General features: G+C 44.6%; 1 protein-coding gene across 9 annotated transcripts in view; it reads left to right on the top strand.

Moving 5' to 3' along the window:
* TBC1D8 (TBC1 domain family member 8) overlaps nucleotides 1–16,607 on the top strand; it is a 112,428-nt gene that overhangs the window by 65,755 nt on the left and 30,066 nt on the right. For 7 of the 9 annotated variants that reach the window (XM_045054060.1, XM_023251572.2, XM_023251574.2 and 4 more), the window contains 4 exons: nucleotides 1,743–1,983; nucleotides 12,927–13,134; nucleotides 14,747–14,941; nucleotides 15,884–16,063. In XM_045054060.1, coding sequence (XP_044909995.1) covers nucleotides 1,743–1,983; nucleotides 12,927–13,134; nucleotides 14,747–14,941; nucleotides 15,884–16,063 — 824 coding nt within the window. The remainder of the gene's footprint in view (nucleotides 1–1,742; nucleotides 1,984–12,926; nucleotides 13,135–14,746; nucleotides 14,942–15,883; nucleotides 16,064–16,607) is intronic. The other 2 variants (XM_023251573.2, XM_023251575.2) reach the window with 1 other exon arrangement.

The raw sequence follows: 16,607 nt of genomic DNA on the forward strand, positions 1-16,607 counted from the left end.
ATATATATGTGTGTGTGTTGTGTGTGTTGTGTGTGTGTGTGTGTGTGTGTGTGTGTGTGTGTGTGTGTGTTTATATACAGAATTTTTTTTTCTTCCTGCATTTAAGTTTACATTTCAAGTTTAACCGGTGGGAAGGGCTCCTCTTGAATTTTGCTGAACCAGCTTCCTGCACAGGGTCATCACTTCTCTTTCTCACGCTGCCAGCCTCAGTTCTGATGCTCCAGTACATACACTCTGCGTACATAGCCTTTCCCCACCCTCGTGTACTCTGACCTAATCTTGATGATCCTTATTCTTGTAATTTCTAAAATACTTCTCAAAAAAATTTTTAAATTTTATTTAGAGAGAGAACATGAGAAGGGGAGAGGAACAGAAGGAGAGAGAGAGAGAGAGGTGAGAGGAGAGAGAGAGAGAGAGAGAGAGAGAGAGAGAGAGAGAGAGAAAATCTTAAGCAGGCTCCACACACAGTGCAGAGCCCAACTTGGGCCCATGACCCTGGGATCGTGACCTGAGCCAAAATCAAGATTCCAGTGCTCAACCGACAGAGCCACCCAGGCGCCCCTTGAAATGCTTCTCAAAATTAATTTCTTTCTCTTCCCCGTTCTTGTGCCTGTTTGGAAATTCCTATTCACCCCTCAAAATCAGTTCAGATTGTATCACCTCCAGGGACTTTCCCAAAACCATGTTTGTGTTTCTGTTTGATTTTGTCAAATTAGTGGTTGCTTATTTTACATGTCTGTTTTCTCTATTTGAGTTTTTTTCTAAGTGCAGGGCTTTCACAGAGTAGATGCTTAATGAAGTGAAAGTTGATGATTATAGAGTGTCTATGTGTGTTTGTGTAAGAGACTTATGTGAAAGCAACTAGAAGTAGCTGAAGCAGTTTCTTCTCAAGCCTGAGAAGATCTGTGGCCTTTTAAGTTATTGAAGCACTGAAAACATTATTGCAGAATAAGCAGAAAGAAATGTTAGAAATAGAAACACTTAATGATCCCCTCCTTGATTTGAAAAAGAAAACGAGTTATCTTCTGACGCTGATCGATCATGGTCACTAAGCCAAATTTTGTTAGGGTAAGTTTGGAAAAAAAAAAAGAAATGATTTCTATATTTGACAACATTTATCATTTCAAGTTGTTGCATTGTCCCTTCTCCATTTGCATTAGCAAGCTAGCCTGGCTACCCACTGTATTGGAAACATTTCCCAGAATAGAGTACTTGTTTATAAAATGTACTGTTTGTACTGTATTACTTTAAAAAGAATTCCATAAAAATTTGTACTGTGTCTCCTAAGACTCTGTCATTTGACACAGTCTAAATGTTAAGCCTGTTTCTGTATCCGAGATCATGAATAATCCTCTTTTGCACTTCTTTTTTTTCATAGCTTACGCCATGAATGCTGCCTTTGAAACCAGAAATTATGTAGATTGAGAAACTTTGGCATATTTTTCAAATATTTAAGTTTAAATATTTTTGAAGTTTTCATGTTTTCAGAACAGTGTCCCCTCTATGTGTGCAGTAGCCAGCAACTTAGAAAATTTTACTTAAATCTTTAAGAAAACCATTAAACATGAATTGGGTTCTGACACACAGCTGTCAACCAGTTTTGTGCTTCCTCTTTACTGCTCTGGTTTAAAAGGTGTTTGCATTTCAGTTTAAGGAAAGCCTTGGACTCTTGTTTGTTGATACACTTAAGTATGGCTCAAATGTTAGGTTAAAATCTGTATTTGCCTTTTTTTCCCTTCTAGTTAAACTTATAGTCCCTTGGGTTGATATCCAGAAATTAGAAAGAACGTCCAATGTCTTTCTGACGGACACCATCCGAATCACCACCCAGAATAAGGAGCGTGATTTCTCCATGTTCCTGAACCTTGATGAGGTGTTCAAGATCATGGAGCAGCTGGCCGATGTGACACTCCGAAGGCTGCTGGACAATGAGGTCTTTGACCTGGACCCAGACCTGCAGGAACCAAGCCAGATCACCAAGAGGTAAGAGCTTCTGTTTTCAGTTGTTTCTCACCTGGGGGACTGTGGCTTCATTTACATGGGCTTTGTTAGTCTTAGTTGTACTAGATTTAAGTTTCCCTTTGGCAAAATGCAGATTTTCCTATGTTTTAATCATGATTGTGACATAATAATTGGCTGAGATTGTTAATTTTTTTTTTTTTTTATGCAGTAGTCTTTGATTTCTGGATCCAATTCTGCTTTTTTTCCCTTGATATTTGGAACTGATTTTTATAAAAAAACTACTTCTAGGCAATGTAATATGAATAGCTTCATGGTAGAATTCCATTCAACACTATGTTTTATCAGTGAACATTAAGAAATGTTATATTTCCATATGAAATCGCTTTGTAGAAATAAGTGTTCAGGACAATGAGATTTATTTTTGTTACTGGTTTGTCATTAGAAATGTGCGTTAGGGGCGCCTAAGTGGCTCAGTTGGTTGAGCGTCCGACTTCGGCTCAGGTCATGATCTCACAGCTCGTGAGTTCGAGTCCGGGGTCAGGCTTTGTGCTGACAGCTCGGAGCCTGGAGCCTGCTTCAGATTCTGTGCCTCCCTCTCTCTCTGCCCCAACCTACTTTCATTCTGTCTCTGTCTCTCTCAAAAATAAATAAACATTAAAAAAAAAAACAAAAAACAACAACAACAAAGAAATGTGCCTTAGTAATACTGTAAGGTAGCATTCTTTATTATTGGTTTGCCCCAAATTGATGCTAGTTATGGAGATGTCTGAGGCAGTTGCTTGAATTATTAGTCACTTTATTTATTTATTCATTTATTTATTATTTGTTTATTTATTTATTTATTGAGAGAGAGAGAGAAAGAGAGAGAGAGAGAGGGAGGGAGGGAAGGAGGGCGGGCGGGTGGGCATGCAAGTGGGGGAGAGAGGCAGAGGGAAAGGCAGAGAGAGAATCCCAAGCAGAGTCTATATCCAGCATGGACCCCGACATGGGGCTCAATCTCTCACAACTGTGAGATCATGACTTGAGCTGAAACTGAGAGTCGGACACTCAACTGACTAAGCCACCCAGGTGCCCCTGAATATTAGTCTTTTAAAGAAGTTCAGCTTTATTATCTAAAATTTAAACAGTGGTGTTCGAGCTTGACTGTGATTTCTGACTTGGTGGGTCAGACCAGGTAACTGCAGAGTTGTTACCAAGATACCCTTTGAGGAATAAGCCTTCTGTCAAATGCTGTCCTGGATGGATATATTTGATATCATTATAGAATCACCACTGCTATTTGAATACTATTAGTCATTAAACAAGTTTTTTTTTTTTACATGATACAATACACATAACCTAAAATTTGTTGCCTTAATACCGCTGAACCGTATGCTTGAAAAATGGTTAAGTATATTCACATTGTTATGCAGCCATCCCCACCATCCAACCCTGGGACTCTTCATCTTGCAAAACTGAAACTTCGTCCCCATTAAGCAATAACTCCCCATTCCCTCCTCCCCCAACCCCTGGCAGCCACCGTTCTACTTTCTGTCTCTGAGTTTGACTTCTTGTGGTTCCTCATATAAGTAGGTTCCTACAGTATTTGTTTTTTTGTGACTGGCTTTAGGTGTAATTCCTTAAGGTTCATCCATGTTGTAGCCTGTGTCAGAATTATTTTCCTTTCTAAGGCTAGGTAATACTCCATTGTATGTGTATACCACATTTTGTTTGTCCATTCACGTATCGATGGACACAAAGTTGTTTCTACCTTTTAGCTATCGTATATGATGCTGCTATGAGCAGGTATGCGCAAATATCTGTTCGAGTTCCTGCTTTCATGACTTTTGCGCATATACCCAGAAGTGGAATTATGAGATCATAGGGTAGTTCTGTGTCATTCTGTGTCCAGTCATTAAAAAAGCCTTTAATGGATAAAGAAATTGTGGTTTATATACACAATGGAGTACTACGTGGCAAGGAGAAAGAATGAAATATGGCCCTTTGTAGCAACATGGATGGAACTGGAGAGTGTTATGCTAAGTGAAATAAGCCATACAGAGAAAGACAGATACCATATGTGTTCTTTCTTATGTGGATCCTGAGAAACTTAACAGGAACCCATGGGGGAGGGGAAGGGAAGAAAAGAAAAAAAAGAGGTTAGAGTGGGAGAGAGCCAAAGCATAAGAGACTCTTAAAAACTGAGAACAAACAGGGTTGATGGGGGGTGGGAGGGTGGGGAGGGTGGGTGATGGGTACTGAGGGGGGCATCTTTTGGGATGAGCACTGGCTGTTGTATGGAAACCAACTTGACAATAAATTTCGTATATTAAAAAAAATTAAAAAATGAAACCTTTAAAAAAAATTTTTTAAACTGTTTATTTTTGAGAGAGACAGTATGAGTGGGGGAGGGGCAGAGAGGGGGTGGGGGGTGGGGCGGCGGACACAGGATCTGAGGCGGGCTCTGTGCTGACAGCAGAGAGTCCGATGTGGGGCTCAAGCTCACGAACCATGAGATCACGACCTGAGCTGAAGTCAGATGCTCAACCAACTGAGCCACCCAAGCGCTCCCCCAAAATCTTTTTTTTAATCCACTGTAACATTCCTGTTACTCTTTAGACACATTTACTGTTTTCTCTGAACATCTGGGAGAACATGGGTCTAATTAGTAGTCTCTAAATGGTGGTGTGTTTGTAGTTTACATGTACTCAGCAAGAATTCAGAGCCCCTGCTATGTGCATATGTTATAAATTGATCATGTATAGTCACAAAATAAGGCAAAAATCAAAAAGTGCACTTTTTGGTAAAACTCCAATGAATTTAATTTCACTTGGTTTTGTGTCCTCTCTGATAATCTGACACTTCCTTTGCAAGAGGGGATGCTGCTGCTTGTCACTCCCTTACAAAAAGGGAACCTTAGGTTGCTGCCCTTGGGTCTTCTGACTCCCAGCCCTGAGCTCCTCCCTGTGCCTCCTGCGGGTTTCACATTATATCTCTGGCTCTGTTTCTGGTCCAGAGAAGACAGTCCAGCACAGTGGTCACCCCGCTCTCCCATATTTCTTTTTATATTTTTTAATTAAAAAAAAATTTTTTTTAATGTTTATTTTTGAGAGAGAGTGAGAGAGACAAGAGCATGAGCGTGGGAGGAGCAGAGAGAGGGAGACACAGAATCTGAAGCAGGCTCCAGGCACTGAACTGTCAGCACAGAGCCTGACGTGGGGCTTGAACGCATGAACCACGAGATCACGACCTGAGCCAAAGTCAGACTTAGCTTAACCAGCTGAACCACTCAGGTGCCCCTATATGAATTTTTTTTTAATGTTTATTTTTGAGAGAAAGAGAGAGAGGGAGAGAGACATAGAATCCAAAGTAGGCTCCAGGCTCCGAGCTGTCAGCACAGAGCCTGATGTGGGGCCTGGACTCACCAACCGCGAGATCATGACCTGAGCAGAAGTCAGACACTCAACCGACTGAGCCACCCAGGCGTCCCTCCTATATTTAAGTATCTCTATAGTAGTTTTGTATCTGAGTCTTTTTAGTCCAACAAATATCAGTTACTACAACTCAGTTGTAGGAGTTGTTAAAGGGCTCCTATAAATCACCCATTAGAACTTAACATCTCTCCTGTGGGTTTTGCACACAGATGTGTACGTGTGTGAATTGCAGCTGGGTTTTAGGAATAGGAGGCCAGCTAATAGCTTTGTGTGTTCTGGTCAGCTCCATGAGCATTGGGATCTCAGGTGACTGCTCACAAATTTCCTGATGTTCCTTCATGGCTCCACTTCTAGATGTAGCATTTTTGGCTTGGGGCAGAAATAGGGAAAGAAGAGGCAGATGGCAGGTTTGTAGCGCTTCAGACCCTTTGGTATACTCATTCATTTTGGAAGAGAATTCATCAGTACAGACAGTTTCCATTCACATTCCAGAACTCAGGTGCATTATACAAGGCTCTCCTTCCTCTACTTTCTGTCCTAGAAACAAGTGGAAAGGAGAAGAGAGAGAAAAGGACAACAGGGGGCCCTGGCAGTGGCTGGTGGTGGAGCTGCTGGGGACCCATGGGTGCCTAGGGCTGGCCCCAGCGTGGACGGCAGGATTCTGGTCTGTGGTGTGTTTTGCTGGTCACTGCACTTTGAGTGACTTCTTCCAAAAGTGAAAGGCATGTCCTTGCATACCAGTTGCTTGCTGGGTCTCGTGTAGCTTTCTGTCATGGAGACATAGGCCTGTGGACATAAACAGGTAATGACTCAGTCAGCTTGACATCCTGCCAAGAGAGCCCAGGTTTTCAAGTTGAGGAAAACAGTCTCTTGATGCTAAGGGCACAATCAGAAGTGCTGGAATGCTCCTCAGGCTCCCTTTTGTTGATGTATTTTCACTTCCCTTCCCAGATAAGGGCTTTAGAAAGGTGCCCTTGGGGTCACGAATGTGGTGAGCCATCTGATTATGGATTAGTCATGTTCACTGCTTGTGCTTACTCCCATGGGACTTGGGGACAGAGCAGAGTGGGGCTGGAACTCCAGTGGGAGCCAGGAGGGTGGGATGGTACATCATACAACAGAACCAGTCAGATAAGTTAGAGCCAGCAGAACTGGAGAGTCCCCTAGCCCAGCCCTCACACTGCACAGAGGAGGGCCTGGATCAGGGATTCTGGTGTATAGTAACAGAATCCAGGGAGAGGGGGTGACTGAGGCTGGGGAAGGGGCTTTCAGGAGTTGGGCAGAACAAATGCATTGATTGGTCCTGAAATTTACAACATAAAATAACCAGACTGAAGTTGTGAGTGATAGGTTGAGAACAGTATGGCCAGCTATTTTGGGGGTGGGATATTGGTGAGGTGATGGGTTTCAGTAAATCAGAATTAGTATCTTCATTAAAATCTGTATTGACTGGCTGGAAAGTACTGGAGGGAAGCTCAGTTAATGCACTGTAGTAAATGGAGATTCATTCTAAGCTATTGTAAGATTTGTTGTAAGGTATTTCTGCGATTTCCAGAGGTGAACAGTGGCTGCCAGGGGGCTGATGTCTTCAGTAATAAGCCCTCATCCTCATGGGGTGCCTGGGTGGCTCAGTTGGTTAAGCTCTGGATTTCGGCTCAGGTCATGATCTCACGGTTCATGAGTTCAAGCCCCTCATTGGACTCTGCAGTGTGGAATCTTCTTGGGATTCTCTCCCTCTTTCTGTCCCTCCCCAGTTCCCTCCTCCCCAAGTAAATAATAATAATAATAATAATAATAATAACAAAAAACCTTAAAAATTAAAAAAAAAAAAAAAGCCCTCATTCCCTGTTGCCTGGCTGATTCTCAGCTCCCCAGCCTGGCTTGTCAGACCTTTGGCCTTTCCTGCCTAGATTCACTCCCTTTTCTGCTCTTCTCCTGTGTCCCTATTCAGAATTCCCAGGCTCACTCTGCAATTTATTCAACTTTCAGCCCTTGTGATTCTAGTTCAGAGTTGACATCTCTTGGGGCTCATGCAGTCCCAAACAGCTTCCACCTCACCAGGGAAGGCCTGCGTCTCCCAACCCTGCAGAGCCCTAGCTGCCCTGAGCTTGTGCAGGTCATTTAGGTGGCTCTCTCTGGGGCGGGACAAAGGCAGGAGCCCTGAGTGTGAAAAAGCCTTCTGGATGCCGGTGTCATTGAGGCCCTGGTCTGTCGGGGCTCTGTTGGCTGGATTTTCAGAGAAACGGGGCACTGCAGGCACCAGCTGAGTCCATCTCCACACTGCTGGTTGTTGTCTGAGGGCCGATCATGCCGCCACTGTGCCCAGGGGACCCAGCCTAAGATGTTGCAGGGCAATGTTGTCCTTCTGTTTCCGGAGTGCTCTTGGGGGAAGGCTGAGGAAAGGTGTTTCAAGTAAACACACATTGGAGAAACACAGTGTTTTATGTGCAGACTTGGGCTTTGAGGAGACATAGTGTATCTGGCCTTTCTGCCTTGTTTCTACATTATTGGTTCTTGGTATATTCCAGAGTTTCAGAGGAGCTGGGTGTGGGTCTGTGGGCAAGTATGTTAACTAAGAGCCTCCAGAAATCGTTGTATGTGTTTTTCTGGGGCTGACTGGCTGCAGAGGACTGAGATATTCCAGCAGGGCTGGGATGGTGCTTGAGGCCTCCTGTTGAGGACACAGATAGGAAGTCCTCACACCCTGAGCTAGCCCATCTGCCCCAGCCTGACACACAGACTGAGTTGGGGAAGCATTTGACCTTGAGAAGCTCTGAGCTGCTGACACACAGTAGGTTTGTATATGTGCATGAGTGATAAATGAGGGAGGGAGAGTTTGTGTATAAGGCCTAATACAGGTTTTCCCTAAAGCATTCTAAAAGGTTGATGGATAAGAGAGAGGGGAAACCTATTTTTCATACCTGTATCTAAACTAGGAGGGGAAAATCTAATTCTAGGTTTGCAGAGAAACAAAAGAACTACCTACCCCTTCATTTCTTGGGTCTGAGGTCTAAGAAATTAAGTCTAGATTTTTTTTAAAGTTTATTTATTTATTTTTAAGTGGGAGTGGAGGAGAAGCAGACAGGAGCAGAGAGAGAATCCCAAGCAGGCTCTGTGCTGTCAGTGCAGAGCCTGATGTGGGGCTCAAGCCTATGAATCATGAGACCATGACCTGAGCCAAAATCAAGAATCAGATGCTTAACCGACTGAGCCATCCAGGCACCCCAAGTCTGGATTTTTAAATTGTCTGCATATAGTCTAGAATTTTCTGCATGGTTGTCATGCACGATTGCACATATTAATTTCAGCTTTAACAGCAAACTTGGTGTTGCTCCATATTCTGATGAACCCCTGTTGATTTCCAGGTGATTCCAGGCTCATACAATGACGTGTTAAGACAGGATGATTTGGGGGCGCCTGGGTGGCGCAGTCGGTTAAGCGTCCGACTTCAGCCAGGTCACGATCTCGCGGTCCGTGAGTTCGAGCCCCGCGTCAGGCTCTGGGCTGATGGCTCAGAGCCTGGAGCCTGTTTCCGATTCTGTGTCTCCCTCTCTCTCTGCCCCTCCCCCGTTCATGCTCTGTCTCTCTCTGTCCCAAAAATAAATAAACGTTGAAAAAAAAAATTAAGAAAAAAAAAGACAGGATGATTTGTGGCACCTTCCCCTTCTCTTCTCCACTGTAGCTTTCTCTTGGAGCAGTTGCTTTGGCCAGCACATACCAGCACCGTGGACAAGAGCTGGTGAATACTGTCAGGGTTGCTGGGCTAGTTTCCATCTTTCTGGGGGCACTTCTGCTGTGGCTTTCAGGCCCAAGCTTAGCTAGTGCTTTCTGAATGGTAGGTTATGACCCATGTCTGTTGGTCATCTCTGTGGAGGAAAAGTGGGAACATTTAGTAAGTGCTAGAAGGTCTGAAAGGCAAATTGTGGCCAGCAGGCTTTGTTTTTGGTGCTCTTCAGAAAGATGAGCTGGCATTTTTAGCATCACAACTGTCACCTGCTTGGAAACAGACCCAAGGGATGAGGCGGTCTTACTCTGAGCTTCAGAAAGGGCTTGTGCTACTCATCTCTCAAGCTGCTGGTCTTCATCTCAGTTATGTCGGAAAGTTAAATACCACATATATACATGTAATGCATATTTAGAAGTAGAATTGGAAGAGAACTTTCTAAGGAAGGAAGATGACTTCAGAAGTCCCTCCTGCTGCTTTCTGTCTTGTAATGCTAGGTCACTGGTCTCCGGCTGCTGAATGTGTGAGAGATGGACCCTTGGAGTGACAGGGAACAGCCCAGAAAAGAGAATGGAGATGGTGTGTAGTATGGAGAAGGGGGCTGAACTGAGCTGCTGGCTGACGCAGCGGGTGTACTGAATAGAAACATCAGATAACTGAGCACCTTAACTCTTAAATTGAAGAGCTGGATACAAAGTAAATACAAAAAGTCTTTCCATCCCCTCTCTCTGTGCTTCTAGGGAAGAGTAGCCAACAGGTGAATTCAGTGGTGGCTGGAGCCACATCTGTAAGATAAGTACAGACAGGCTGCACTGGCTTCACTTTCACCACATGCCTGGCCAGCATGCTTTGGGGACAAGGATGTAAGTCTTCCAGCGTAAATGTGTTGAATGTATGTGTCTCCTCCCTGCTTTCAGGGAACTGGGGTGATCTTGAGGGGCCTTGCCTTCCATCCTGTAGTACATGAATTTCTAGAGCATTCATGGTGCTTTCCCATGTTCTCCCGGCTCCTCTGTGGAGCAAGTGTAGGCTCCTTTGGAAACAGCCATCTGTGGAATATCAGCATTGCAGGGTAAGGAACTGTAGCTTTGGCCTTCAGTAACTGGACCCATCTTGATCTTGGAATTTATATAGTTTCTTTCTGTACCTAAAGGACTTTCTGGACATGTAAGTATCTTTTCTTTGTGAGGGTTTGATAATAAATTCCAAGCACTCGCCCGTCTCTGGGGTGGGGGGGGGAGGGGTGTCTCTGGGAAGATAGTTGTGTGATGGTGTGAAAACAAGGACTGGGTTGGGAACGAGAACAGGGGCAGAAAGGGCATCTGTGTGCAAGCATGGCCCTGGTGAGGGGGGCACGTGTCTAAAAGATCACTCAGGCTGCAGAGTTTCATACTTTCCTTTTATGCAATATTTAAAAAGTTTCTCTTTTCCTAAAAGAAAATGGAATAATTTTTTAAAAAGCTAACAATACGTGGTCAGGTAGAAAGTTTAAGCAGAATAAAATGAAAAGTGGAAATCCTACATTGAAGAGTCAACTGCTATTAACATTTTAGGCAAAGTCTTTTTACACATCACTTTCTGCAAATTATATAGAATCTATGTAAATGGGGTCATACTGTAGATGCTGCTTATTTTTTTTTTTTTTTTTTATTTTTATTTTTTGAAAGAGGGAGAGCACAAGCATGAGCAGGGGAGAGGCATAGAGAGAGGGAGAGAGAGGATCCCCAGCAGGCTCCAAGCTGTCAGTGCAGAGCCCAGCACAGGGCTCGATCCCATGAACCATGAGATCATGACCTGAATGGAAACCAAGAGTCTGATGCCCAACCAACTGAGCCACCCAGGCACCCCTGTAGATACTGTTTCTAACCTGCTTTCTCAATATTGTGGACATCATTTTATGTTTGCAGGGATCCCTTGAAGCAGAAAGGTTAGGTATTGTTTCCATTTTACAGATGTCAGGATGTGATATGGAGGAGTGTGTCTAAGGTCACACAGCTAATAAGCCAAGAGTTCATATTCCTTACTTTGAGCATAGTGCTAATTATATCAGACAAAGTTAAAGAACTCTTATTTAATGTGGCAAGGAAAAAAAAATTTTTTGAGAGAGAAAACATGAGTGGGAGAGGGGCAGAGTGGAGGAGAGAGAGAATCCCAAGCCAGCTCCAAGCTGAGCACAGAACCCAATGTGGGGCTTGATCTCATGACAGTGAGATCATGACCTGAGTCAAAATCGAGTCAAATCCTTAACTGACTGAACCACCCAGGCGCCCCACAAATAAAATTTTTTATCTTTGTACAGTGGAATTTCCCTTCTACTAGAACTTTGGGGTATGACATACATTCATCAGTATTTTTAAACATTGTGATTTGGCTGCCTTCTTGCTTTACTGGATGTTACAGCCAAGAATCGGGGTTTGGTGGGGGTTCCCTGGGGTAAGATCTCTCCCCTAGCTCATCACCATTCTCTGCTGTCTGTACTGATGTGACACTGATGTGCTTCTCTCTGGCGATACTTTACTTAGATTTTTTTTATTTAGAAGGATTTTTTTTTTTTTTAATTTAAGAGAGAGAGAGTGTGCATGAGAGGGGGAAGGGCACAGGGAGAGGGAGAGAGAATTCCAAGCAGGTTCTACACTGTCACTGTGAGCCCAATGCAGGGCTTGATCCCATGAACTGTAAGATCATGACTTGAGTTGAAACCAAGAGTTGGACACTTAACTGACTGAGTCACCCAGGTGCCCCTGGATTTGTTTTTTAAAGGTAATAATAGTTAATGATTATTCAGCACTTACTATATGCCCGCACAGATCTAAATTTTTTTAAAGCTTTTTTGAGCTATATTCATACATTTAATTCATACATATAATTCATACAATTCACCCTGTTAAAGTGTCCATTCAGTGGTTTTTTAGTCTATTCACAGAGCTGTGCAACCATCACCACAATTGATTTAGAACATTTTCTTCACCCCAAGAAGAAACCCTGTACTCATGAGTAGTCACTCCCCACTTCTCCCTTTATCCCCAGCCCTAAGCAATCACTAATCTATTTTCTGTGGTTATGAGTTTTGCCCATTCTGGAAATTCCATATAAATGCAATCAGGCAGTGTGTAGTCTTTTGTATCCGTAAGGTTTTCAGGGTTCACCCGTGTTGTAGCATGTGTCTGTACTTTGTTGCTCGGCAGTGTGGCCGAGTAATATTCCATGGTGTGGCCCTGTCATGTTGTGTTTATCCATTTATCAGTTGATGGACATTTGGGTTGTTGCCAGTTCTCTGCTATTATGAATAATGCTGCTGTGAACACGCGTGTACAGGGTTTTCAGCAGATGTACATTTTCAGTTCTCTTGGGTGTATACCTAGGCGGGGAATTGCAGGGTCTTATGGTAACTCCATGTCGAGCCTTTTGAGAAACAGCCAGACTGTTGCCCAAAGTGGCTGCACATTCCCACCAGCAGTGTGCGAAGGTGTCAGTTTCTCCACATCCTTGTCAACCCTTGTTGTTATCTGACTTTTGGATACTGGATTCTTCATTGTTTTATGGTAATTCACAATGTTACTCAAACCAGGAAGGAAGGTCTGTGAGTTTGTCGTAATACTTTTGCGCAGGGGCAGCCCCTTCTGCCTTGAGTACACGTTCCAAAGATTGGCTGTGAAGTGGGGTGCACGCTGATGACCCACGCAGGACCTGGAGGGGCTCAGCACCTTTTGGCATCCACTTCAATATCCGGCTATGCCAGTGAGTGGTTTCACAGGGTTTTTCTTTGTACTCCAGTGTGTTCAGTCACCATTCCTGCCTCTTCTTCTTCTCTGTCCCTCCTTCGCCAGGGACCTTGAAGCCAGAGCACAGAATGAGTTCTTCCGGGCTTTCTTCAGGCTGCCGAGGCAAGAGAAGCTGCACGCAGTCGTGGACTGTTCGCTGTGGACGCCGTTCAGTCGCTGTCACACCGTCGGGCGGATGTTCACATCTGACCGTTACATCTGCTTCGCCAGCAAGGAGGACGGCTGCTGTAATGTCATCCTCCCGCTCAGAGAGGTAGCCGCCCTGGCAGGAGCTTCCCAAGCCCACCTTTCATCCTTGAGCCCGTGGTCACTGTGAGACCTGGCACAGGCAGGGGTGCTCAGCCAGCAGGGTTTGGCCAGCTAAACACGGGCCTCTGGAGGGAAGCACGGCCCGAATTTGACCAGTACTGATTTGGTTGTTGTTTTTTCTGTCGTGGCTACAGCCACCTGAAATTTGCATAGAAGTGATTGGTGAGAATAAAACACTCTCACCTCAGGGTTTTTGATAAAGTTCTCATTAGAAAGTACATGCCTAGCAATTAAAGCTTTTCCAACAGCCCTTAGGAATGAATCCACCCCTTTCACTCACAAAAATGGGGAAAGCAAAAGAACAACTGACAAAAAAGCATCACCTTTTGAAAATGTCAGATTGCTTGGCTTTTATACCCTCCTGGGACTTGAGTTAAACATTTAAAAAATGTTTCCTTTAACATGGATCAGGTCCCTTCCTCCTAGAAAATTGTGCAGTTGTGTTCCCGGAAATGCAAGGCAACCTGCGGCCACTTCTGGATCTGATAAGCCCAGTCCTTCGGTTTCAAGGCATGTCTGTTGGGACAGTAACAGCAACTCTTGTTTCACACCAGGACCTCCAAATTCTAAGCACTGCTCTTTGGAAAAACTCAAATTTTTTTCATTTGTGTGATCTCCCTCCATGTCATTTTCTAGCTGTTTTCATTTTGCAAATATTCTTACTTTGGAGTGGAGCAAGAAATCCAAGGGTTGTCTTACGTACATACTTGTTTTATTGTTGTAACATATATATGACATTGCATTTAGCACTTCACCCATTTTTTAAAGAAAAATTTTTAATGTTTATTTTTGAGAGAGAGAGAGACAAGAGAGACTATGAGCAGGGGAGGGACAGAGAGAGAGGGAGATACAGAATCCGAAGCAGGCTCCAGTCTCTGAGCTGTCAGCACAGAGCCCAACATGGGGCTCAAACCCATGAACCACGAGATCGTGACCTGAGCCGAAGTCAGACGCTTAACCAACTGAGCCACCCAGGTGCCCCTCACTTCACCCATGTTTAACTGTTACGGTGCAATGGCATTAAATACATCACATTATTGTGTACCCATTACCAGAACTTCTTCATTTTCCCAAACTGAAACTCTGTCTCCATTATGCACTAACTCCCCATCCTCCCTCCCACAGCCCCAGGCAACCACCACTCTACTTTCTTTTTCTGAATGTGATAGCTCTAGTTCCCTCTTGTAAGTGGAATCATACAACACTTGCCTGTTTGTGTCTGGCTTATTTCACTTAGCATAATGTCCTCAAGGTTCATTCCGTGTTGTAGCAGGTGTCAGAATTTCTCTCCTATTTAAGGCTGAGTAATATTCCCTTGTGTGGATAGAGCACATGTTGTTTCTGCGTCCACCTGCTGATGGATACTTGGGTTATTTTGACCTTTTGGCTCTTGTGAATATGCTTGCTGCCTTACCACTTTTTAACCTTTGTATCAGTTCCTTATTGAAGTTACTTGGTTTTACTTCCTAGCACATGATATTTTCTAAATATGTAACTGAAATGCGTGCCCTCCTTTTTCTCTTGCTGCACCTTTGTGTATAATTTTTTTGCAATAGGTGGTGAGCATTGAGAAGATGGAGGACACAAGTCTGCTACCTAATCCCGTCATTGTCAGCATCAGGAGCAAGATGGCCTTCCAGTTCATTGAGCTAAAGGACAGAGATAGCTTGGTGGGGAGCCTGCTCGTGAGGCTGCAGCGGGTGCACGCCAACCACCCCGTGCATTATGACACCTCCCAAGATGAAGACATGGTATGATCCTTAGAAACAGTGGGATCCTATAAAATGAGGGTCTCTTTCCTCACCACCTCCAGGGCAGTGATCTCTAAAGGGTGTGCACGTGACACTAATCTACTTGGGTATGAGAGAAGTGTGTAAGAGATGACTGGACCTGTGTACCAGACACTGTATCGCTTCTGATACTCGAGGGATCCTGAGTGGGTGCTACACAGGTCCGAGGGTGCCCCATGCAGATGAGCGGTTGGAGGGGCTAACGGGGCCCCCTGTTCACAGGTTACAGGGGTTCATAGGGCACCCCTCAGCAGAGGTGAGTGGATCTGATGGGCACCCCTCCGTATGTTAGGTTGGTGGGAGACACCCATATGGCAAAGGGATTGACAGGGCACCACTCACAGGTTGGAGGGTTTGATTGGGGAATTGACCCGCAGGTTAGTGAACAAACCCCTCACAGGTTGGAAGGGTCAGTGCCCCCCACCTGACTTTGGATGTTATTTGGGGGCGGATGTAACTTGTTAAAAGAGAAGTTACATTGTCCTTAAGGTTGGACAGCTGTAAAACAGACCCGGATCTGCTGGGGCCTTGTCTCCTGTTGTTACACGCCTGTCCCTCTCTTGCTTGACCGCTTTTTACCCACGCAGTGAGAGGGAGGAAAGGAGATAGTCTCTCCGTACCGTAGAGTTGTTTTTTGAAGATTGACATCCTCAGTTCTGGAAGCATACAAGAAATGGTGCTTGGCTGGCTCCCTGTTGGACCCATGCTGGGTGTGTGTGAGCGGCCTTACCGGGAAAGCACAATGAGGATCAAATCTGTTGGGTCTAATGTTAGTCTGTTTCCCTTGAGTCATTAATAGGCATGTTTAAGTATGTTATCTTCATGCCTCCAAAGGCAAAACAAAGACTCTTCCATAGGTAAAGCGGTGACTTTCTTCTGGCTCCCCTCCTTTTTTCTTTCCAGCAGACTTCACCTGTGTTTCATTCAACAAGCATGTGCGGTGACCACAAGTTTGGAGATCTTGAAATGGTGTCCTCTCAAAATAGTGAGGAAAGTGAAAAAGAGAAGAGCCTGCGCCTGCACCCCGAGGCCCTGATATCTGTCTTCCAGCAGTCGGGCAGCCAGAGCCCCGACTTGCGAATGGTGGGTGGCATGGCTCTGCCTTCTTGAGCCCCAACCCCGCAGGCCTCGGGAGAGCAGGTGTGGTGCGGGTGGCTGTGCAGCCCCAGTGGCTAGCGCCCCTCCCTCTTCCTCTTTGGCAGTAGTGGGAGGGGGTCAGCTGATGCCAGTTGCCTGGGCACATCTGGATACATGGAGGATGTGGTCAAATGACCAAGGGCAATGACTTTCCTACCTGCCCTATTAAGTGGCTCTTTGACGAAACTCTTGGCCATGTGACCTGTAGAGCCATCAGTGCTGTCCTCTGTGGGTTCTTCCAGATACAGAACAAGTGTTTCTCTTCTTACCCAGTGGTGTCTGTGTGGGTTCCTTTTACAACGTTTCTTGTTTCTCTCCTGGAACAAAAGGTCTCCTGTACTGTAGTTTTACTGGACTGAAGATATTTCTATTACATTTATTTATACTCATCCTCTTTGTAGGGAGAATGTAAGGGCAAGGTTACATACAATAGGGTGAATGGGCTAGAAATTGTACTCTTAAAAGATACGATGGCTAGAAGGAAGCTGCG

This window comes from Felis catus, chromosome A3 (genome assembly GCF_018350175.1).
Source record: "Felis catus isolate Fca126 chromosome A3, F.catus_Fca126_mat1.0, whole genome shotgun sequence".
Classification (NCBI taxonomy): Eukaryota; Metazoa; Chordata; class Mammalia; order Carnivora; family Felidae; genus Felis; species Felis catus.